The sequence below is a fragment of the Mustela putorius genome, unplaced genomic scaffold (genome assembly GCF_011764305.1).
Source record: "Mustela putorius furo isolate JIRA1106 unplaced genomic scaffold, ASM1176430v1.1 tig00003869_pilon_pilon_pilon, whole genome shotgun sequence".
Taxonomy (NCBI): domain Eukaryota; kingdom Metazoa; phylum Chordata; class Mammalia; order Carnivora; family Mustelidae; genus Mustela; species Mustela putorius.
In genome coordinates, this window is record NW_025422021.1 from 30,208,959 (window position 1) to 30,232,654 (window position 23,696).

General features: G+C 48.8%; 1 protein-coding gene across 1 annotated transcript in view; it reads left to right on the top strand.

The window, feature by feature from the left end:
- The window catches only part of LOC101688235 (contactin-associated protein-like 4), a 56,716-nt gene extending 43,336 nt beyond the window's left edge, over positions 1-13,380 (top strand). The window contains exons 17-20 of the mRNA XM_045066826.1: positions 7,989-8,122; positions 8,948-9,035; positions 12,384-12,602; positions 13,067-13,380. Of these exons, the coding sequence (XP_044922761.1) occupies positions 7,989-8,122; positions 8,948-9,035; positions 12,384-12,602; positions 13,067-13,227 (602 nt within the window). The 3' untranslated portion in view covers positions 13,228-13,380. The remainder of the gene's footprint in view (positions 1-7,988; positions 8,123-8,947; positions 9,036-12,383; positions 12,603-13,066) is intronic.
- Positions 13,381-23,696: the final 10,316 nt, after the last annotated feature.

The following is a 23,696-nucleotide window of genomic DNA, read 5'->3' on the forward strand; positions in this document are numbered from 1 at the left end:
GGGGGGGATTGTGGGAATTGGGGCGGCTAGGGACAGGGGCTTAAGTCCCTGGTCCCAGGACAGCTTCCCCTGGCGCTGAGTCAGAGAGAGTGCAGCGGAGAAACCAGGCCTTGGTCCCTGAGGGGATGGGAGCCAGACGGCCCCTGCTGCAGAACCTGAGATGCATGCGCCCCTCATCCTCCCCTGAGAGAGGTACAAAGGCCCAGCTGGCGCTCTTTGACCTGCACCATTGTTTCAGAGCGAAAGATGCGCCCCCAAACTCTCCCCTGAGAGAGGTGCAGGAAGGCCCAGCCTGGTGCTTTCGGACTTGTGCCCCGTTCTCAGAGCCTGAGATGCACGCGTGACCCACAGCCTCCCCCAAAAGGTGCACGCAAGCTGGGCGCTCTTAGACCCAGAAAGACCAGGCACTCCCAGCATGGGCCAGTGGGAAAATCTCAGTCTGCGATGGCTGCTTGGAACCTCTCTGGCAGTCTGGAGCTGCCCAGATACCTGCCACTGCTGTGGTTTTGGGTACAAGCAGAAGATCCTGCGTCGCCGGGGACCGCAACTCAGAACCTGCCCTGCCGGCAGCCAAGGGGAAATTTATATGGGCTCTGCAACACCCACAGAATAACAGACTGAGGCTTCTCTCTGAGAGGGAGATCAGGGTGCAGTTTGCTTTCCTCTAAACCTACAAAAACCATCAAAGGCGGTCAAGACAAGAGAAAAAAAAAAATTGAACAAACATAAAAACATCCAGAGAACAAAAGCCTGAAAAAACCGGGTTCCTCAGGCCTTGAGGGGGACTGGAGGACTTAACTCAGGGAACATCATTAACTGAAAACCCACGTGGCAGGCCCCTCCCCCAGAAAATCAATCAGGAAAGAAAAAAAAAGACTACAAGAGAACTACCACTACTTCATAGGACAACTTTTATTTTTAATTTGTTCCCACTATTCTGGCTCATTTTTTTTGTATAGATAATTTTTTAACCTATTTACTATCACAGCGAGCTGTTCAGTACATCAAATTCCATAGTAACCTTCTAACCTTAACTTTCTGATACATACACCTTTTTTCTTTTTGCGTTTTTCTTTTGCATTTCTAATTTTTGAATTTCTTTTTTTTTTAATTTTAGTTTAGTTTAGTCTAGTTTATTCCTTTTTTTATTTCTTTTCTAATATTCATATAGAGTTAAACTTTAAAGTAATCCCCTTTCCCCAATCAATACTACCCCTATAGGTACACCAATTTTTAATCCCCCTTTATCCTAGGAAAGTTGAGTCCTTTAACAAAGATATCAAGATACATCCAGGAAGGATCAAAACAACCTTCCTCACCCACACTGAGAATTTATAACCACTCTCTCATCTTTTTCTTCCACCAGTGTTTCTGTGTTTTTGTGTTTGTCCTGATAGTATATAAATCTTACACTTGGGGTTCTTTTCAACAAGGTTCTTCCTTTATTTGCAGAGCCTGAGATATATATTCTTTTTTCTCTTGTTATATACTTTTATCAGTCTTTTTGTTTGTCTGTTTTTGTTTTTATACCTCATAAATCTTACCTTGGGACCCATTTGGGCTGAACCTTCTCTTTCATCTTCCCTTTCTTTCCTGTTTCTCTCTCTCTCTCTCTTTCTTTTTCTTTTCTTTTTTCTCTCATTTGGGTGGGGAATCCTGATTGCTCATAAGTGTTCCAGGGTGCACCCTGACTGCACTACGGTCGATACATCCAGCTACATCTGTTCAGCCATCTCTCACCAAAATGACTAGGAAGAGGAATGCCCAACAGAAGAAAAATACAGAGGATGGACCTTCTGCAACAGAGCTAATGGCTATCAACATAGACAATATGTCAGAAAGAGAATTCAGGCTAACAATTATGCAGGCAATAGCTAGGTTAGAGAAAGCCATGGATGACCAAACGGAATTGATTAGGGCTGAGCTGAAAGCTCAGACAGTACGTTCACAATGTTAGGGCAGAGCTAAAAGCTACCAGGCTGAGGTTCACAATGCTCTCAATGAGTTCCAATCTAATATAAATTCTCTCAAAGCTAGGGTAACTGAGACAGAAAATAGAATTAGTGATTTGGAGGACAAACAGATAGAGAGAAAGGATCAAGAGGAAGCCTGGAACAAAAAGCTTAAAAACCACAAAAACAGAATCAGGGAAATAAATGATGCCATGAAACATTCCAACGTCAGAATTATTGGAATCCCTGAAGGGGAGGAGAAAGAAAGAAGTCTAGAAGATATAGTGGAACAAGTTCTTCATGAAAATTTTCCCAATCTCGCAAATGGAACTAGCGTTCATGTACTAGAGGCCGAACAGTCTCCACCCAAGATTACAGATTCCAGAAAAACATCAAGGCATCTGATAGTCAAATTGAGGAATCATAATTGTAGGTATAATCTCTTGAAAGCCGCTAGGACAAAGAGGCTCCTTACTTACAGAGGAAAGCCCATCAGAATAACGTCAGACCTGTCCACAGAGACTTGGCAAGCCAGAAAGGGCTGGCAAGATATATTCAGGGCACTAAATGAGAAAAACATGCAGCCAAGAATACTTTATCCAGCAAGACTGACATTCAAAATGGATGGAGAGATAAAGAGTTTCCAAGATCAGCAAGGCTTAAAAGACTATGCAACCACCAAGCCAACACTGCAGGAAATATTAAGAGGGGTTCTATAAAAAAGGAAAACTCCTAAGAATAGCATTGAACAGAAATATAGAGACAATCTACAGAAAGAAAGACTTCAAAGGTAACACGATGTCAATAAAAACGTATCTATCAATAACCACTCTCAATGGGAATGGCCTAAATGCGCCCATAAAATGGCACAGGGTTGCAGATTGGATAAAATGACAGGACCCATCCCCATGTTGTCTACAAGAGACTCATTTTGAACCTAAAGATACACCCAGACTGAAAGTGAAGGGATGGAGAAGCATCTTTCATGCCAATGGGCCTCAAAAGAAGGCTGGGGTAGCGATTCTCATATCAGATAAATTAGATTTTAAAATAAAGACTATAGTCAGAGATACAGAAGGACACTACATAATCCTTAAAGGGACTATCCACCAAGATTATCTAACAATTGTAAATATCTATGCCCCCAATATGGGAGCAGCCAATTACATAAGAAAACTGTTAATCAAGATAAAGAGTCATAGTGATATGAATACATTAATAGTAGGAGATCTTTACACGCCTCTCTCAGAAATAGATCATCTAAGCAGAAAATCAATAAAGAAACAAGAGCATTGAATGACACATTTGACCAGATGGACCTCACAGATATATACAGATCATTCCACCCTAAAACAACAGAATACTCATTCTTCTCAAGTGCACATAGAACCTTCTCAAGAATAGACCACATACTGGGTCACAAATCAGGACTCAACTGATACCAAAAGACTGAGATTATTCCCTGCATATTCTCAGATCACAATGCTTTGAAACTGGAGCTCAAACACAAGGAAAAGTTCCGAAGGAACTCAAACACCTGGACGCTAAAACCACCTTGCTTAAGAATGCTTGGATCAACCAGGAGATCAAAGAAGAACTGAAACAATTCATGGAAACCGATGAGAATGAAGACACTTTGGTCCAAAACCTATGGGATATAGCAAAGGCGGTCCTAAGGGAGAAATACATAGCCAGCCAAGCCTCCCTCAAAGATACTGAAAAATCCAGAACACAGCAGCTGTCTCTACACCTTAAAGAACTGGAGAATCAACAACTAATCAAACCAACTCCACACGTAAGAAGGGAAATAATCAAGATAAGAGCTGAGATCAATGAGGTAGAAACCAGAGATACAGTAGAATGTATCAATGAAACTAGAAGCTGGCTTTTGGAAAGAATCAATAAGATCGATAAACCATTGGCCACACTAATCCAAAAGAAAAGAGAGAAAGCCCAAATTCATAAAATTATGAATGAAAAGGGAGAGATCACAACTAATATCAAGGAAGTAGAAACAATCATCAGAAGTTATTATTAACAGTTATATGCCAATAAGCTAAGCAACCTAGATGAAATGGATGCATTCCTGGAAAGCTATCAACTCCCAAAATTGAACCAGGAAGAAATTGACAACCTGAATAGACCGATATCTAGTAACGAGATTGAAGCAGTGATCAAAAAACAAGAGCCCAGGACCTGACGGATTCCCTGGGGAATTCTACCAAACTTCTGAAGAAGAAATAACACCTATTCTCCTGAAGCTGTTTCAAAAAATTGAAGCAGAAGGAAAACTTTCAGACTCTTTCTATGAAGCCAGCATTACCCTGATCCCCAAACCAGGCAAAGACCCTACCAAAAAGGAGAATTTCAGACCAATATCCCTGATAAATATGGATGCTAAGATTCTCAACAAGATAGCAAACAGGATCCAACAGCACATTAAAAAGATCATCCACCATGACCAGGTGGGATTCATTCCTGGGCTACAAGGATGGTTCAACATTCGCAAATCAATCAATGTGATAGAACAAATTAATAAGAAAAGAGAGAAGAACCACATGGTCCTCTCAATTGATGCTGAAAAAGCATTTGACAAAATCCAGCATCCGTTCCTGATTGAAACCCTTCAAAGTATAGGGATAGAGGGAACATTCCTGAACTTCATCAAATCTATCTATGAAAGACCCACAGCAAATATCATCCTCAATGGGAAAAAGCTTGCAGCCTTCCCTTTGAGATCAGGAACGTGACAAAAATGCCCACTCTCACCACTCTTGTTCAACATATTATTAGAAGTGCTAGCAACAGCAATCAGACAACAAAGAGAAATAAAAGGTATCCAAATTGGTAATGAAAAAGTCACACTCTCTCTCTTTGCAGATGACATGATTCTTTATATGAAAAACCCAAAAGACTCCACCCCCAAACTACTAGAACTCATACAGCAATTCAGTAACGTGGCAGGATACAAAGTCAATGTACAGAAATCAGTGGCTTTCTTATACACTAACAATGAAAATACAGAAAGGGAAATTAGAGAATCGTTTCCATTTACTATAGCACCAAGAACCATAAGATACCTGGGAATAAACCTAATCAAAGAGGTAAAGGATCTGTACTCAAGGAACTACAGAACACTCATGAAAGAAATTGAAGAAGAAATAAAAAGATGGAAAACCATTCCATGCTCTTGGATCGGAAGAATAAACATTGTTAAAATGTTTATACTGCCTAGAGCAATCTATACTTTTAATGCCATTCCGATCAAAATTCCACCAGTATTCTTCAAAGAGCTGGAGCAAATAATCCAAAAATTTGTATGGAATCAGAAGAGACCCCGAATAGCTAAAGAAATGTTGAAAAGCAAAAATAAAACTGGGGGCATCACGTTACCTGATTTCAAGCTTTACTACAAAGCTGTGATCACCAAGACAGCATGGTACTGGCATAAAAACAGACACATAGACCAGTGGAACAGAGTAGAGAGCCCAGATATGGACCCTCAACTCTATGGTCAAATAATCTTTGACAAAACAGGAAAAAATATACAGTGGAAAAAAGACAGTCTCTTCAATAAATGGTGCTGGGAAAACTGGACAGCTATATGTAGAAGAATGAAACTCAACCATTCTCTTACACCATACACAAAGATAAACTCAAAATGGATAAAAGACCTCAATGTGAGACAGGAATCCATCAGAATCCTAGAGGAGAACATAGGCAGTAATCTCTTCGATATCAGCCACAGCAACTTCTTTCAAGATATGTCTCCAAAGGCAAAGGAAACAAAAACAAAAATAAACTTTTGGAACTTCATCAAAATCAAAAGCTTCTGCACAGCAAAGGAAAGAGTCAAGAAAACAAAGAGACAATCCACGGAATGGGAGAAGATAATTGCAAATGACAGTACAGACAAAAGGTTGATATCCAGGATCTATAAAGAACTCCCCAAACTCAACATTCACAAAACAGATAATCATATCCAAAAATGGTCAGAGGACATGAACAGACACATCTCCAATGAAGACATACAAATGGCTATCAGACACATGAAAAAATGCTCATCATCACAAAACCACATTGAGATATCACCTTACTCCAGTTAGAATGGCCAAAATTATCAAGACAGGAAACAACATGTGTTGGAGGGGATGTGGAGAAAGGGGAACCCTCTTACACTGTTGGTGGGAATGCAAGTTGGTGCAGCCTCTTTGGAGAACTGAGTGGAGATTCCTCAAGAAATTAAAAATAGAGCTTCCCTATGACCCTGCAATTGCACTCCTGGGTATTTACCCCAAAGATACAGGTGTAGTGAAAAGAAGGGCCATCTGCACCCCTATGTTTATAGCAGCAATGGCCACGGTCACCAAACTGTGGAAAGAACCAAGATGCCCTTCAACAGACCAATGGATAAAGAAGATGTGGTCCATATACACTATGGAGTTTATGCCTCCATCAGAAAGGATGAATACCCAATTTTTGTAGCAACATGGACCGACTGGAAGAGATTATGCTGAGTGAAATAAGTCAAGCAGAGAGAGTCAATTATCATATGGTTTCACTTATTTGTGGAGCATAACAAATAGCATGGAGGACATGGGGAGTTAGAGAGGAGAAGGGAGTTGGGGGAAATTGGAAGGGGAGGTGAACCATGAGAGACTATGGACTCTGAAAAACAATCTGAGGGGTTTGAAGTGGCAGTGGGGAGGGAGGTTGGGGGAACCAGGTGTAATACCTCTCTAATGCCTCCGGGTATTAGAGAGGGCACGGATTGCATGGAGCACTGGGTGTGGTGCAAAAATAATGAATACTGTTATGCTGAAAATAAATTAAAAATAAATTTTAAAAAAAAAAGTACAATACAAACTCAACCAACAACTCTGCTTCCAGTGGGGAAATAAAGCACAGCCTTTGGCATTTCAAATAGAAAGTCAGGGCACTAATTCAACATCTGGGAAAATTTGCTAAACTCTCTGCAGGCAGGATTTGGGCACAGCCCACCTGATGGGTAGAAGCAGGACACTGAACTTTTGTAGAGCAGCTCACGCTGAACCATGGAGAATCTCGTGTCCTACAAAGAGCTTATTACCGTATTCCACTTCTGCATCTCCTGGTCATGCCAGCAGATTTTAGAAGTAAAACCTCCATGTGTGCATAAACAAATATATTTGTTTATATAAAAACAAAACTAAATAACATGCTGCCAATCATCTCAAATGTGGGTTGCAGGCTTAAGCTACAAACCACCTGAAAGGTAGCAGCATTTCATCATCCCATGGGAAGGAGCCCAGGGAAGGACACAGTGGACTCCCTGCCAGTGAGAAAGCAAGGGGAATAAAGCCTAGGGGTGCCTTCTGTCATTCATTTTCCTCACCATCTGCAGCATCTTTTGTGCCTCCTCAGGCCTCTCAGGCCTCCCATATCCCCTGGCCCCACAGAGCTCCCAGGACCGGCCACATTCTCTTGTAACTCACAATTCAGATTTGGGAAATAAGACCAAAGAAGGCCAGACTAGGAAGACCGAGGCTTCAGCATTCCTTAATGCTCCTTTTACAAAGCTGGAGCAGAATTCAGACATTAGCCTCTGTTAGAATTGGGTGCTTTCTTTCGGAGAATTGAGAATTGTGGGAAAGACCACTCTTTTTTTTTTTTTATGGTCTTATTTATTTATTTGACAGTGAGAGAGGGAACACAAGCAGGGGAGTGGGAGAGGGAGAAGCAGGCTTCCCACTGAGCAGGGAGCCCGATGCGGGGCTCGATCCCAGGACTCCAGGATCATGACCTGAGCCAAAGGCAGACGCTTAAAGACTGAGCCACTCAGGAACCTGGGAAAGAGCACTCTTATTAACACCTTTGTCTTGAGTTAAAAATGGTGTTATCAGAATGGAGACCTGCCATGCGTCACGTGAACTGTGAATAGACTCAGAGCACAAATGTTGTTTCTAGAAGCAACAAAATAATAATCATTTCTCTGGAGTATAGAAAGGCAGTTTTAAAACATTTTATTGTTTAAATATGCTATTTTTTCTATTCTAGGGAGTTTGCAGATTAGGTACAAGCTGGGTCTACATGAGGATCCTGACGTCTTTAACTTTAACTTCAAGAACATGGCGGACGGGCACCTCCACCACGTTAAGATCAACAGAGAAGAAGGAGTGATCTTCGTAGAGGTAAGAGTATCATCAGCCCAACAGTAATGAACATCCTACCTCCCCACCTACGGTGTGTCCCTTACAGCAAAATTTTGATAAAGAAGCATAATGCAAAATTTCCTTCTCTGTGTTAATCTCTCTTGTGCTGCAGACAAGAAATCACAATCCAGGATTTTTGTTTGTTTAGTAATGGAAACCTGCCAAACACAGTTAAATTTTAACTGCTTAAACTTTCCCTCATTTATTTTAATTGACTTAATATGAAATGTTAGGTCTGTTATCACAGTAAGTAACAGGTGGGGCATTTGTAAATGATCTTCCAGTGGGAATCCATAAGAGTACAAATGTTATGACAATTAAATATATGACTTTAATAAAATACAGGTATGATTAAAATGTGCATAACTAGCAAAAGAGACTTGAGTTATTGTAGAGTAAGTGCAATTACATACCGTCAGCACTTTTGAAAAAAAACCTTAGTGTATTTGTTCTCTAGATGGAATAACCTACTTTGGCTTTTACTCTTTAGGTTATATTTTGAGATATGTAAAAGCTTTGGATGTTTGGGTATTTTTGTGGGTTCCACCAAATACGGATCATTCATCTCGTGTCAGGAAGCAATAAGGATCATGGAGTAACGGGGGTAAGGGGGATGGACAGTAGGGATCTGAGATGCCATGAAAGCTGCTTATGTGCTGGCGTTCCAATGTCAGATGACGAGCTCCTAACATGGGGTTTCCCCATCAGGTGTAGCCCTGCGTTTCCATTCCATGGCTTCCCTTTGCTTCTTGCCATGTCACTGACAAATGACAAGTGTGTTGGTGTTTCCTTCTCATGGGGCAGGTGGACCAGAAAGCTCGGAGCCAAGTGAGCCTGTCCTCTGGCATGGAATTCAACGCCGTCAAATCCCTTGTGCTGGGCAAGATCTTAGGTAAGTAGATGCAGAGCTCCCCACCCTGTGTCCCCTCCCTGGGTCACAGTGTGATGACACTAACACAGAAGCAAGCTCCTTGTTTTAGTTTCATTAGATCATTCATGCCGATCAAGGCAGAAACCCTACTGGATCTGGGTTGCCCATAATCTTGAGAGCACAATTCCCACAGGCGAGCAAGTAAACAGGACTGAGAACAGCTACATACTCCTGTCCCTCATTCTGCTGTTACCACAAGGACCACGGCGACTCCCTGACCTCAGAGATGGATAGTGGTCCAAACAGACAGAGTTCACAGGTCCAGAACCGTACCCAGGGTGGTAGGGGTCTGCAGAGCACACACGTGTGTGGTCAGGATGGCGTCCGGCAGTGGTGTACGGATGCTCCCTGCCCAGCGACCACGCCCCCCCAGAGGAGCCTTTCATGCCGCCTGATCTCCTTGGCGACAGCTGGAGCGTTGGTGAGAGCAGTGGTGTCTAGGGGTTGGGTGGACACTCTTTAAGCCTTCCCCTCCTTGTCCCCAGGTATTCGAGTGAAAGCAGGTAAGACTTAGAGGAGGACTTGCTTTTTAGTTATAAACTGTAAACACCATGGATGTTCACATATTACTTTGGGAGAATGCTCTCGAGTTTGTTTCCTATCCCTCATCTTGTTTGCCACTAACAGGAGAGACTTTATCAGAGGTGATGATTTTTCATCTCTTCCTTTGTTGTAGCTATATTCCCGAGTCTTTCACATTTTCCTCATATGTAGGTTCAAAGTCTGGGGAATGCAAACTATGCATGGGTAGACGATAGAAGAATAATCACTGAAAACAACAATAGCTTGGTTTTTAAGTCTCTGTTGATATGTTTCCAACACTGTGTTGGGCATTAAAAGGATGCATCCCATTCTTCAGCCAACATGGAAAATGTCATGAATTGTAATGTTCTAACAGCTCGTTTCATTGAAAAGAAGAAAAGTAATGTGTGAAAAGTCCTATTAATATAGTACGAGTTTAACTGAAAATCCAAACTGAGCCAGATAGATAGACAGAGGCTGGTTTGAATATAATATATAGATACATAATTTTTCGGTTAGGGTTGCATTATAGGAGGAGGCAAATTTTACATAAATGCACACATATTTTATACACACATATAAAACTTATTTTCAAGATATATGTACAATGACAAAGTTGATTTAAAATGGTGATTCTGAACATGTGGTTAAAACGCTGATGATCCTAATGGATAAGAAGATTTGCTTGTGGAGTCCTGACTGTGAGGTCTGCTGCAGTCCACGCTTCAGGAACAGGGCCGGGGCTCCCACAGAACATGGCAGGAGCAAAGCAGAGTTGTTGTTTCTCATCTCAAACCCACAGTCTGACAATGACTGAATGACCTCAGAGCATCCAAGGTTGTCAGCATGTGTCAATGACCCCTGTCCCAGGGTGGCTGCACCCCAGCACAAGGGTCCCGGGACTCAGGGCATGCGTAGAGGACAAGCATGGAAGGCAGCATACGTACTGTGGAGGATGAGAAGTGGATAAACATTTGAAGAAGGGGAGACTCACCCACAGCTTCATGATGTGACGGAGCCATAGGCTCCAGGAACAGGGGTAGGGGGAGCAGAGCCCATAAAGCTGTGAGCACCACAGTCCAAGGACTGACTTTACTCCCATGAAACATGGTGCTGCTGAGTCCATGGTCTGACCCTGCTGTTGGGGCAAGGGAGATGGGCCCCGTCAGAGATGCTGGCAGCAGAGGTGGGAGAGGAGGGGAGGGGAGAGCACCCTCCCGAGGTAGAGCAGGACAGGTGAGGCCCAGATCTGCCCCTGCTGGGACTGGGGGGTCTGTTAAGGCTGGCAAAGTTGAGTGGGGCACACGGCCACTGATGTGTGTGACGTCTGACTTTGCATTCTGCCATGGAGGTCGGAGGGGAGACTGGCTGTGACATGTGGAGTTTCATTTCCTCCCTGATAGCAGCATGTACTTTATTCCTTTTTTTTTTTTTTAAGCTATGACACAGAATTTGTCTTTAATCCTAAACAGTCAAAGCCCATGGACTATCCCAGCCTCTCCTGACCAAAGCCCCAGCAGGAGGCCATCTGGACCCCAGGGACCCCAGGGTGGGGCAGACCCAGGCCCCATCTTGTGCCCCACTGAGCTTTCCTCCAGCCCTGTGGGCAGTCAGTGGCTTTGTCTGAACGAAGTGAGCAGATGACAATCCCAGAGATGTTCAGGTTCTGTGACCTGAGCCTGGGCTGAATTTTTGTTGAATTGTGGCTTTCCACACCTGGAGGGAAGGAGGCCGTCTTTTTCCAGGGAGCTGAGCAATCACCCATTGTGAGAGCAGTATGGACCAAGTGCCTCTGTTCAATAAATTACAACTGTTTCTGCGGTGGCTGTGGTTCAAACACAGGAATTCCTCCCCTGAGCTCAAACACGGAATAGGCACACAAGGTAACAAAGTTACTGCACATCAAGCATTGTTTAAGAACACTGACAAGGGCTACTTTAAAAAAAAAAAACAAAAACACTTTATGTTCAAAAGCGACGTTGAAGTTAGTGACACTAAGGCCCCGTGATGTAGCAAAATGTAGTCTGACCAAGCAGGGCAATGGCCCAGGTCACACGGAGCACAGCGAAGCAAAGCAATTATGTAGTATGTCCCTTCCAGTCACATGGGTAAGGACAGTCAGGTTGGAACGGAGCGCACGGATGCTCCGTCCTACTAGTCAGACTCAAGCACAGCTGACGTTTGGGCCAAGCGGGAGAGTTTAAAGCTGAAGCAACAGGGATTCATAACATTTGAAATAAAAATTCATTTACCATACACACGAGGGCACGGATTCTGACAAAGGTCTAACGATACTTCCCACGTCTTGATAGTTTTATTTGAAGATTTGTCTTGCCAGAAGCCGTTGTTCGGCTTTTTGCGAGCCCAGGAAAACTGCAGCTCTGTGTTCTGGGCGGCACGCGAGCTGCCTCGTTCCAAGGGCTCTCGGGCTCGGCTGCATGGCACTGATGCCCAGAGTCGTGTCCAACAGGGAGGGGAGACTTCAGCGCTTCTCCCAGAGCCCAGCGGTTCCTGCTTTGCCCATCCCCCACCACCACTGGATGAGCGGCTGCAGTGGATTTTAGCGGCACTGTCCCCATGGGGCGACCCGGCTCATCTGCTTGCACACCGGGTTGCTCCGGACAGAACCATCGGGGATCCTCGCTGGTGAAAGTACGCTTCTAAGCGTCACCTGCCCAGAGCTGTAAACTACACGGCTAAATAAAGAGCCTGGAGCGTCCCTGCCCCAAAGCGCGCCCACTACATGCGCGGACCACCTGTACCCACTAACCACGCTGTCTCCCGCAGAGCCCAGCGACCACGTGGATGAGGACACAGCGCGGGCGGGCGCTCGGGGCTTCTCTGGCTGCCTCTCCGCCCTGCAGTTCCAGCGCACCGCCCCGCTGAAGGCCGCGCTGCATCCCGGGCGCTCTGGGCGCACATCCGTGCTGGGGCCCGTGGCCTCATCGGAGTGTGGGGCCAGGCCAGGCGTCGGCAGGGTGCGGGAGCACAAGCACCCGCGAGCAGGTGCGCACCTTGTGGGCGGTGGGCCCCAGCCCCTCCCAGCGGAGGCTGCCCGGGGTGGTACGCCTCCATTCAGTAGGGGCCCCTGAAATCTCCACCCACAGCTCCCTCAACCCAAAGTCGTCGTCCTCTTTTTTGCAGATTTTATTGATTTATCTATTTATTTATCTATCCTTCTATCTATCTATTTATTTATGGGAGCCTGTGTGAGCGGGGTATGGCCAGGGGGAGAGGAATCTCAAGCAGACTCCCCCATGAGCGCGAAGAGCCCATGCGGGGCTCGATCCCGCCACCCCAAGACTGTGACCTGAGTGGGAATCAAGAACCCTGCACTTAACCAATGGGCGCCCCAGACTCCCCATGATTAATGCATTCTTAATGCAAGCTGACAATTCTACAGTTAAAACCACACACATTCCACTTGTACAAGATAATTCTCTCAGACTCCTGTTCCTTTGTCCCTACAGAACATCCTGGAGCAGCAGAGCAGGGGAAGCCGGTGGAGACTGGGAACCGCAGACGCTCCGCACTGATCGGAGGTGTGTTCCTGGCTGTCGCGGAAATCTGGGCAGTGTCTACACCAGGAGGGGGTCCAGGCTCTCCTGCCTCCCAGGCACCTGCTGTCTAGTTCAGTCCTGGGGAGCATGACCTTCTCTGAGGTCATTTACCCTGAAGCCAGCCCAGCTAGAGACCCTCAGTACATGTAATTGAGGACTTCATGGAGGTGCCCTTTAAGGAATTACTGTAAACATATCTAATAAGGAAAAAGTCTGACCTTGTGAACAGCCCCTGGTTCCCCGAGAGCATGCAGCAAGTTTGAGCAAGTGGGTTTTCAGGCGTGGACCCGCGTGGGCTTCTGCACCGGTTCTGGAGACACAGTACTGGCCTCATCCTTGGTCTGCTATGTGTTTGGGGAGAAGTTTCATGGTTGAGGGTTAGGTAGCCCCCAATGCACATCACTGTAGGTTGTTTTTATGAAGAAAACATGAGGCTAATACACTAATGTTGGATCACAACAATGATGGTAGAACCATCGTTTTCAGATGAAATTGTGATGAAAACATACACTCAAAGCTGATGTAAAAATCAAACATTACCAAGCTTTGGACACCTGTCCTGCGACGTCTGCCCAGTACCTTGGGGACCCTCTGCCGGGCCTGGCCTCTCCTGTCCCCAGGCATCACGGCTGGGGCACTGGCTTCCTGGGCCACGGTCGCGGTGATACCCCTCCCTGCAAGCCGAGGGAAGAGTCTCACTCTTCTATCCAGTAACTTTCATTTAATGTCTCATTCTGGGGTGAGATGGCGTGCATGAGCACTTGGCTTTGATGCAGCTCTGTGTTCTGGGATCGGCATAAGTATGTGCACTGGAAAGCTTCCTACAATCATTGATTTCTCCCACCGAAAGGTTTGATTAAATTTGTCTAACATGTAAAAGGTTGAGAACCACAGGCTTTGATGTTAATCATCCAAACGTTTTCAAGTGGAGATCTCAAGCACCTTGGATTCTATAAATTCCCATATTCAATATACTCCTATGAAAAATTTAGTTTTGGAGACCATCCCCACACATACAGATCTCACATGTGCTATAAATCACCATGCCATGTTCAAGCTATTTTAAAATAATTTTTTACAAAGGTGCAAATGTGTACAATTCCATTTCCTTAACAAAAATATTAAGCACTTGGTGAAGAAGGCATGGTTCTACTAGTAGGCATTCTCTACTCGGAGAATAGTGGGAGCCTCTCTGCTTACTGACCTGTGAGACCCTTGTGGCCGACAGTCCCCAGGTCACAGTAGAGGCCTGCGAGGGAAACAGTTGGGTGTGGGCTGTGAGTGGGGCCGCCGAGCTGGGGTGCGCTGGGCACACTCCAGCCATCACTATTTTCCTCGCCCCCCTCACCAGGTGTGGTGGCTATGGCCATATTCGTCCTGCTTTGCATGGCTGCCGTGGCCGTCCACCTGTACCAACAGAGGAGCCTGCGCGCAACCACGGAGGTGGAAGGACCCAGGAAGCAGGGCAGCAACGCGGCTGCGCCCAGATGTGAGCTCGGGAGGCCGGACACCATGGGTGGGGACCAGCAGGCGGGCCTCTGAGTAGGAGCCGGGCTGAGCGCGCTCTCCCCTGATCTGACATCCCCACCACAGACCTCGATGGCCAGAAGTCACTTTGAACCGCACAGGGCACCAGGCCAGCTCTCAGGGTCCTCAGAGGTCTTGTGCTACTGAGTTCCTTAGCACCACTGGCTCCCTGCACTACATCCCCACGATTCCAGTATCATCTCGGCCCTTGTCAGTTCTGATGTTGTCATGTTCAACGGCTGGTTGGAGTTTACTGCTTAGCGCCGGGGTTTTGAAGGGGAAGCTCGCTTGGGCAGTGGGGAGGCTGGGCTTTGCCGCCGGTGAGGCCATGCTCAGTGACCAGGGCGACTTCACAGAACTGAATGTGCTTCCGGCCCTGCTTGTTGAATTCTCACAACACCCTGTGCCAGAGCCACGTGGCCAAGACCAGACAGCCTTTCTGCCTTCATCTTTGCTGCTCCAGTCAACAAAGCACAGTAGCACAGTTCCCTGGTGAGACCATCACCTGCGTTCTCCTGCTGGGACCTGCACAGCAAGTGTGGACGTGGCTGATACTGGCTGCCATCTGCAGCTGCGGCAGGAACCCAGAGCTAAGCGCCTGTGTCGCCAGAGGTTGGCAGCTGGCAGGGCCCAAACTCACACGATCTCTAGAGGGTTTTGGATTGTTGTGTTTTTGTTTTTTTTTTTAATTAAAATGGAAGAGCAGATAGAACTACAAATTCTTACTGTTGAAATGTATCTTTATTTGCATCTGCGATACCTAAATGGTGTGTTATAGTACATCTATTTCCCTAAATGGGTGGGTGATCACGTCAGCTTTCTTTGTGGTGATAAAATCCCGCTGTTGGTTTGACGCTCGTTCGTCTGGCTTATCTCTCGGATGGTCTCACTGACTCTCCTTGCCATTCTGAGACTCAGCCATGGAGACTCTGCTCCACATGTTTGAAAGCAAACCCCTCTCTGTATCAGATTTCCTTCCTAAAGTGTCAGGCACAAATTCTTGCGAGCTGTACCTACAGGTCGCGAAGACTTAGGGACGTTGGACTATGGGCTGGAGCCGTGCCCTGACCTGGACACCCACAATAACCCTGAGATCCACCGCTGTAGCCTCACTTCCAGGACGTGGACATCCATTTCTCAGAGTTCCCAGAACCAACGGGAACATCTTAGGGTGCAGCCCAGCAGAGAACAGATGGCAGACTCTTCCAGGAAAACCGGCCAGGAGTTACTTTCGGAGCCCTGATAGAGGAACGGTGGCCGGGAGCCTCCAGGCAGGTCCTGTGTCCCCACTCAGCATGGCTGGGGTCACCAAGCGTGCCCACGCCAGAGAAAGGGAGTGACGCCTGCCCTCATTCCGTTCTTCTCACATCTGCTTTCTGCTCCTTCTTCATGGTAGCCAGGCCTTACTTCCTCTGCTGAAAATCCTCATCCTTTCCTATGCAACCCTGTTGTTTTTTCTGTGAATCCAAGGTTCTGAGGAAGGGCACTGTTGGTGAACAGGCAGACATGTCCCCCATGCAATGGACACATAGGACCAGAGAGATGCAGAACCAGATCACGAAGAGCCAAGCCCAGACAGATGGCCCCTTGGCCACATTTAAAGTGAGGGTACTCCCTGGGCACCTGGTGTCTCAGGTGCACAAAGGGGGCCCGCCTGCCACAGCCCCCTACCACAGAAGCACAAGGCTAGCTCATGTGTCCTCACTGTCTGTCCTCAGTTTGCCAACTCTGCCTTCTTGCTTGTGGATACAGTGGGACCTGGGAAATAAAGCGAGGAGTATATTTTTATTTTAAGGGAATTCATATGACATTTTACAATTAGGAAGGAAGAGGTTTCTGAACAGCAGAAGCCGTGCAGGTATGTGCCTTCTGTGCAGTGAGCCTCCCACAGCTCGTGCAGGGGCCCAGCATTGCAGTTTGCATGTGAATGCGTCACCGTATGATGGCCTCATTGTGAGTGGCTCACACTGGGACTGTGAGGACGAGGGTAGGGCGTGCTGATTGCCGCAGGTGCGGGCAGCCTGTGCTCATGATGCTGGAGTCCGCTGCAGCTGCTCCCACCGGCCAAGCCTGCAAGGCGGCTGCTTCTTCAAGCACTGTCTCCTCCTTAGAGCTTGCTGGGGCCACTGTCGGTCCGGGAGACGTTAGGGCACCCACAGAAGTTCAAAGGCAAGAATGCTCATCCGTTTTTCTTCGCAAGTGTAATACTTAGCTCGTCAGAGAGGTCTGAGCCCCCATTAGCCACTCCTGCTTCCAGCGTGAGTCTGAACAGGGTTGTATGTCCTGCCGACCTGCCGCGGCTCAACACGTGTCCCCAGATGCTCCAAACGCACCTGGTTTCCCGCTTTCCCATCAGATGACAAAGAGCATAAGCAAGAAGGATGTGCCGGGTCTGTCCTATCAGCACACGGACATGTGTGTGATGTGTGAGCACACACGTGTGAGTAATGTGAGCACAGGTGTGTGAGAATGTGAGAACATGTGTGAAGAATATATGAACATGTGTGTACACCCATGCATGTGAGAATGTGACCACATGCATGAGGAGTGTGTGAGCACGTGTGTGAGGAATAAGTGAACACGTGTGTGAGAACATGTAAACACATGCATGTGAGAATGTGAGAACATGTGTGAAGAATATATGAACACACATGTGCATAATGTGTGAGCAGTCGTGTGAGAACGTGAGCATGTGTGTGAGCCATGTGTGAGCTCGTGTGTGAGAACATGGACACACGTGAGTGATGTGTGCACACATGTGCGTGAGAAGGCGCGCACATGCATGAGGAGTGTGAGCATGTGAGAACGGGTGCACATACTGTGTGGGCACATGTGGGTGAGTAACAATGAAGGGCAAGGGACGCAAGTGCAGAGCTTGAAATTGGCGTCTCCGGGACCCACGGGCGCGGGGATTTGGGGATGTGAAAGCAGAGCTTCCGCTGGCACTGGGCGGGCTCGCAGAGATGCGTGTCAGCACCGGAGGCTTGTCCCTCTCACTCACGAGCGATGGGTTCCCAGCTGGCATCCTCAGTATGGGGTGTGGTGGGAAGTCGGTCCTTCCCGGGGTCATGGCAGTCTATGTTTTTGGGGGGATTTGGGTCCCTCGGGGAAGGGGCCATGAGCTCCCTGTGAGTATGGCAGTATCCAGCTGGGGGGCCTGAACATCCCCGACCTGAAGGAACCCTTTCTCCCTGCATAGGATTTCTGTGGGTGCACTGTCAGCTCCGCCTCCCCCGCCCATGGCCATCTGTCCGTCTGGCCGCAGAGACACAGGGCTCGGATTCTGGAACATTCCACTGTGGGATGGCCTGTTGGCCCCTCCACCCACTTGGCTGGAAGAATCCCCCAGGCCCCGGCCCGTCTCTCACATGCTTGTTCATTCCCATTTTCTTGGACGGAATTTTTCTAACCTGGGTGCTGTCTGTTTGGTGGGTCTAAGAATGAATGGAGGGGCGCCTGGGTGGCTCAGTGGGTTAAGCCGCTGCCTTCGACTCAGGTCATGATCTCAGGGTCCTGGGATCGAGTCCCGCATCGGGCTCTCTGCTCAGCAGGGAGCCTGCTTCCTTCTCTCTCTCTCTCTGCCTGCCTCTCAGTGTACTTGTGATTTCTCTCTGTCAAATAAACAAATAAAATCTTAAAAAAAAAAATAATAAATTTAAGAATGAATGGATGTTAAAATCTAAACATTTCGTGTTTAACTAAAAGACCCCTGCCTGACACTTTCCGATTTTTTAAGCTGTGCTTTCCTATGTGCAGCCTTGGGCCCCTGTCAGTCTCTGTGCTGAGGGGAGTGGAAAGCACAACGGGCGGTGTCCATCTCAATGTGGAAGGCGGCACTCGTGTCCCGAGGATAAGCCATGGGCCTGGCCTCAGGCACTAGGACCCCGTGTGTGAGCCCCAAGCTGACGGGCAGACAGGCCCGTGCACCCAGGAGCTCTGGTGAGGTCCTGGCATCCAGAAAGCCCCGGGGTACCACACCACCCGGTCACCTCCTCCCTTTCCTGTCCCCAGGCCAGGAGCTGCTCTAAACCCAGGACGGGACAGCCAAGTGGCCACAGACACCAACGGGACAAAGTGGAATCCCCCCCCAACCCCGCTCCAGGCCCCAGGCCCTCTCAGGGTTAGCCAGTCGGGCCTGTCCCTGCCACCAGGAACTCAAGGGGACCCACGACCCAGCCTGCTCCCCACAGCACCTGCTGCCTCTGCACCTCCTGTTTTATTATTGCTCCCCCCGCCCCAGCTGCTGAGCACACCCGTGATCCATGCTCCCTGGGAGCAACCACATCAGTGTGGACCTAGCCCCAGCGAGGGCCCCTCATCTTGCCTGGACCACCACACGCTGAGGTCCGCACCCTTCTGGAACATTCCCACAGGCACCACCAGTATTATCTGTCATGATACACCCTCCCCTTGGTTAGCTGGGAAATCAGAGGGTGGGTACAATATCCTATAAGATAAACCAGGATGCCTGAGAGCAAATGGGCTGCTCTGAGTAGAAGTACCACAAACCAGCCATGGTGCCCATGGTCAGCAGGCAGTGGGCACTCAGAGCAGCCATCAGGATGGAGTGATCAGAGGCCATGTGCCTGGGGAGGGACAAGAGGCAGGTGGTGGGAGAGGTCAGGGGGCCTCACTCCTGAGTGGTGGCGCCCACGCCTACTGGTGCAGGACGACAGCTAGCACATGAGGGAGCCCCTCTCCAGAGAGCCAGGAGCCCCCCATTCCACCCCCTACCTTCTGCCCTCCACCACCCCAACCCATTCCAGCCTCTGCCCTCCACCCTTGACCCTCCCACCCACGCTCCCACCCTCCACCCCCCACCCTCCACCCCATTCCATCTTCCACCCGATTCCACCCTCCACCCAATTCCAGATTCCGCCCTTCAGGCTGCAGACTCCTGGCTGCTCTCCCTGTGCCCTCAGGGGTCACCCACTCACCCTGCAGCAAGCACCGCCTTCACCGCAGGGTCTGGACCCTCCTGGGCCCCTGCTGCTGTGTGTTCTCTGGCAAAGGCCTCCCTGCTACCTTCCTATAGGGCAGACACCAGCTGGCCAGAGTCGGCTTCCCGGGGGAGCTAATGTCCCTCCTGCTTACTTGGGAAGTGTGGCTCACAGTTCGGCCCTGGCGGCCCCCCGACTCACTTTCGGGGCCAGGATGGCCAATGAACAGGACTCAGCCACTGGGAGGGGAAGTTGTCTCGCTCAGGTCAGCGTGGGTGGTGGTGGGGGTGCCCACTGGGCCCCCACCTCTCCCACTGAGTCCACCCGTCAGTGCAGCTCCTGATGATGCATGAACCTCGAGGACACGGGGCCAGCATCTGGTGGGGCTGCTCCCAGGGGGACGGTGTGGTTCTGCAGGGCCCATCTCTCCCCAGGGGGCCCACTCTCCAAGGAGACCTTGCACCAGAGTCCCAGGTCCTGCCGAGAATTGCCCTCTGGGCCTGCCATGAGCTCCAGACTGTGATATCCCGCCTGACACCCCCAACACCCTGTCTGTCATACGGTGTCGGGGACAGGGCTAGCCCTGCCCTGAGCCTTCCCCCAGCCCATGACTCACAGAGGGGTGAAGAGGAGCCCTCAGGCCCCAGCTCAGCTCAGAGAACCCTGGGCCATGCCATGGCCACTTGGGGAGAGGGGGTCCCAGAAGAGGACAGGGGACAGGAGTCCCCCAGTGTCCCCATGGTGCCCACTCACAAGCTGGGAGCCCGACCCCAGAGCAGATGTGGGTGGAGGGGCTGGCCATGGGATACTGCCCTTCAGAAATGGGCACAGGGCAGTTTCCTGGGAAAACTGAGCTGGGGCATCTGTCCAGAACTGATGAATCTGGGCCTCAGGACCAGCTCTGGTGCACAGTGGTTGTGGTTTTCTGTCTGCAGGCGGCAGCTGCAGGGTACTCCCAAGACAGCCCTATTGGCTCACCTGGCCACCGGCCACATCCAAGGTCTCCGGACAGGGTGGCTCTTTGGGGCAGCCCAGAGGAGCCTCCAAGTGGCAGAGGGTGGAGGGCAGGGGGCGGAGGACTGAGGCCACCACACACCTCTCTACGGCTGGATCTGACATCAGCCTGGCTGAGGCTGAACCTGGTCCCTAACGAGTTCACTTCCTGTTCTCCGAAGGGAAATGATCAAGGGTGGGGTCAACTTAACCTTCTGCAAGCCCGGAAAGAAAGCGTGGGGCTTCCAGAACCTTCCTCCTGCGCTCCTTGGGGCAACAAACTTCTTTCTATCAGTCCCTGGGGTTCCTGCTGCGGGGGAACCCCTCCCCTGGCTGCCCACCCTGGCCTGCCATCAGCCCCCACAAGTCACTGCTCGAGTTCAGCCCCTCGAGCCAGGGCATTGGTGGCTGATTCTACTTCTGTTTGGACCCCGCTGTATGTAGAGAATGCCCCTCACTCATCTCCTCCTAAGAGACGAACTTAGCCATAATCTCTTCATTTCTTTACACAAGGGCGGTTTGGGCAATTTCTTTCCTAGAGGGAATTGGGTAAGCTCCTGGTCCCCGTGACGCCGACAGAGATGGATCCGAGGGTGGACTGGAGCCACCAGGGGGACCTGCACACCTGCCTCCTTCAGCCTCTCCAGGATGGCCCCATGACCCTGTTTATAGTGAAACTATGACAAAAATAACAGGGCAGCTGACTTCAAATTTAATGTCCTTTCTAGTCGATTTGAGGACCGTGTCTCTAGTCTGCTTGGCAGATGGGCTTTCCGTTCAGGTGTTCATGGAGCAGAAACACGCGCTGCATTTTCCCAGAAACGAGGGATTTGAGCCCGGTACCAGCCATGTGACTGTAAATGTGGCTTCTCGCCCCCGGGGTCTGAAAACAATCCTCAAAATGTGAGGTCGAGAAAGCAACACGCTCTTGTCTGACTGTCATCACAAGGTCAGGCTCCAGCTCCAAGAACCCTTCCCAAAGTAATTTTCCAAATTGCCGTAAATACGCATTAAAATGTGTGTTGCTTCTGACTTTTAGTCCAGAGCCTGCTCTGTGCACTAGAGCCTCGTAAAAGGCTCAGGCCGAGCCTTGCAGAAGGCAAGGAGGTTGGGCATGACACACACACCGACCTTCACATCAAACACGGCTGTGAGACAGTAAGACGGGATTTCACACCCACAATAGTCAAGGCCCCGTTCTACCATTTCCGTTCCCGAGCCCCTGCATGGGGGACACAGATACTGAACACACATTTCAGGGAAGTGGTCCCTGAACCACAGGATCATCAGAACCAACAGGGGCATTGATTACAGCAACGACAGCGATCATGTTTTACCAACCCTCTCATTTATAGAGGCTGTGAGTTAGGGGGTCTGAGCTGGCCAGGGACACACGTCCCTATAAAGCTCCCTGTTTAGAGCTGAAGCTGGCCTGGCTCTGAGGGACAGGGTGCCTGGGAGAAACCTGAGGTGTTCAGCGGGTGCACAGGGACATGACCTCAGTGTTCAAGGTCAGTGGGGAAGCAGGCAGGCTGGAAGCTGAGACACTGGGCAGCTTGCATGGTGCTGTGGGCTCAGTTGTGTCCCCCCAGACACACAGGTCGGAGTCTTAGTCCCAAGGAACTCAGAAGGGAACTATTTGAAGATGGGATCTCTGCAGAGATGACAAAGTTAAAATGAGGTCATGGGTGGGCCTGAACATTGGATTTCATAGCTTCCTGGTTGATTTTCAAAGTTCAGAACATTAAGGATGCTGACCAGGTCTGACCACCATTTTCCTAGGACAGCCAGTCAAGTCCTGTTCACCCCGAGATACCAAGACTCAGGTTTGGTGTAAGAAATCTATAAAAGGATAAATGCGGTTTTTATCAAAATTTAGGATATTCGGGAGGTCTGGCTGGCTCCGTGGGTGGCACATGTGACTCCTGATCTGGGGGTTGTGAGTTTGAACATTGGGTCTAGAGAGTCCTTAAAAAAATAAAATCTTAAAAAGAAATTTAAGATCCTAAAAATGGGGTTAGTCACTTCGTATTAAAAAGAAGTAAAATGAGAAGTTTAAGAAGTGGAAATATGGGGCATTTTGAGCTTTCACAGTCTGAGATAAGTACTGAGTATATAACATTAACAATGGTGCACGTAGTTCACAATCAGATATAATTTTAATATTCAAATGACAGCAATAGCTCGGGATTTTCAACACATGCACACCTGCATGCACATGCACACACGCGCCCTGCATATGGGAACACGTGCACAAACACAGGCATGTGACCATGCATGCACACAGGCGCACACATGTAGCCATGTGTACCCATGTGTACAGACAGGTGAATGTGTGTGCACACTCACATGGACATGCAGATCCATGCACACTTGCCCACACACGTACACATACACACAAACACACACATACATACACAGACCTCATGGTACAACTCATCAGGAAACAAACAGCTCAAATGAAACATTGCTCTCGAAGGAGGGGCAGCAGTAAGACTGACTGAAGAAATGATAGTGTCTGGAATCCGACATAAGGACATCTCTACTTGCTGAAGAAAACAGCCAAGACCCTCAGATTTTTGCCCAGAGAAAACGTTCACCAACGTCCAACTACAAAGACGGAATGAAGAGTCAGAACGGCCACACTTAACCGACAGCTGACCTCTAAAGAAACCCAGATGGGACGCCCCGCTGCCCTAGGCAGAAGGAGCTGCTTCCGGACAGAAACACCACTATTCGGGGAGAAAGGATGAGCACAACCTGGTAGAAGAATAAAAGTTTTATAAAATTCATCTCCCATTCATGATGAAAACCAACCGCAGGTTGTTGTCTGGCTTCATTAACCTGAGAAGGAGCCTGGACACACCCAGTGGGCACCACAGTCCTCCTCAGCGGCTTTCTGCATGCGTTCCTACACCTGCCCTGATGGGAACCTGGGTGCCCACTTGTCTCCCCGCTGCCTGGTGACCATCTCCCCCCTTCACCACCCGTCCTGCAGTGTGGGCCCCCCGCCCAGGTCCCTGAGAGCCCCTCCCCAGGGAGCCCTCCCCTCCTGCTGCTCCTCCCCACAAGCCACTCCT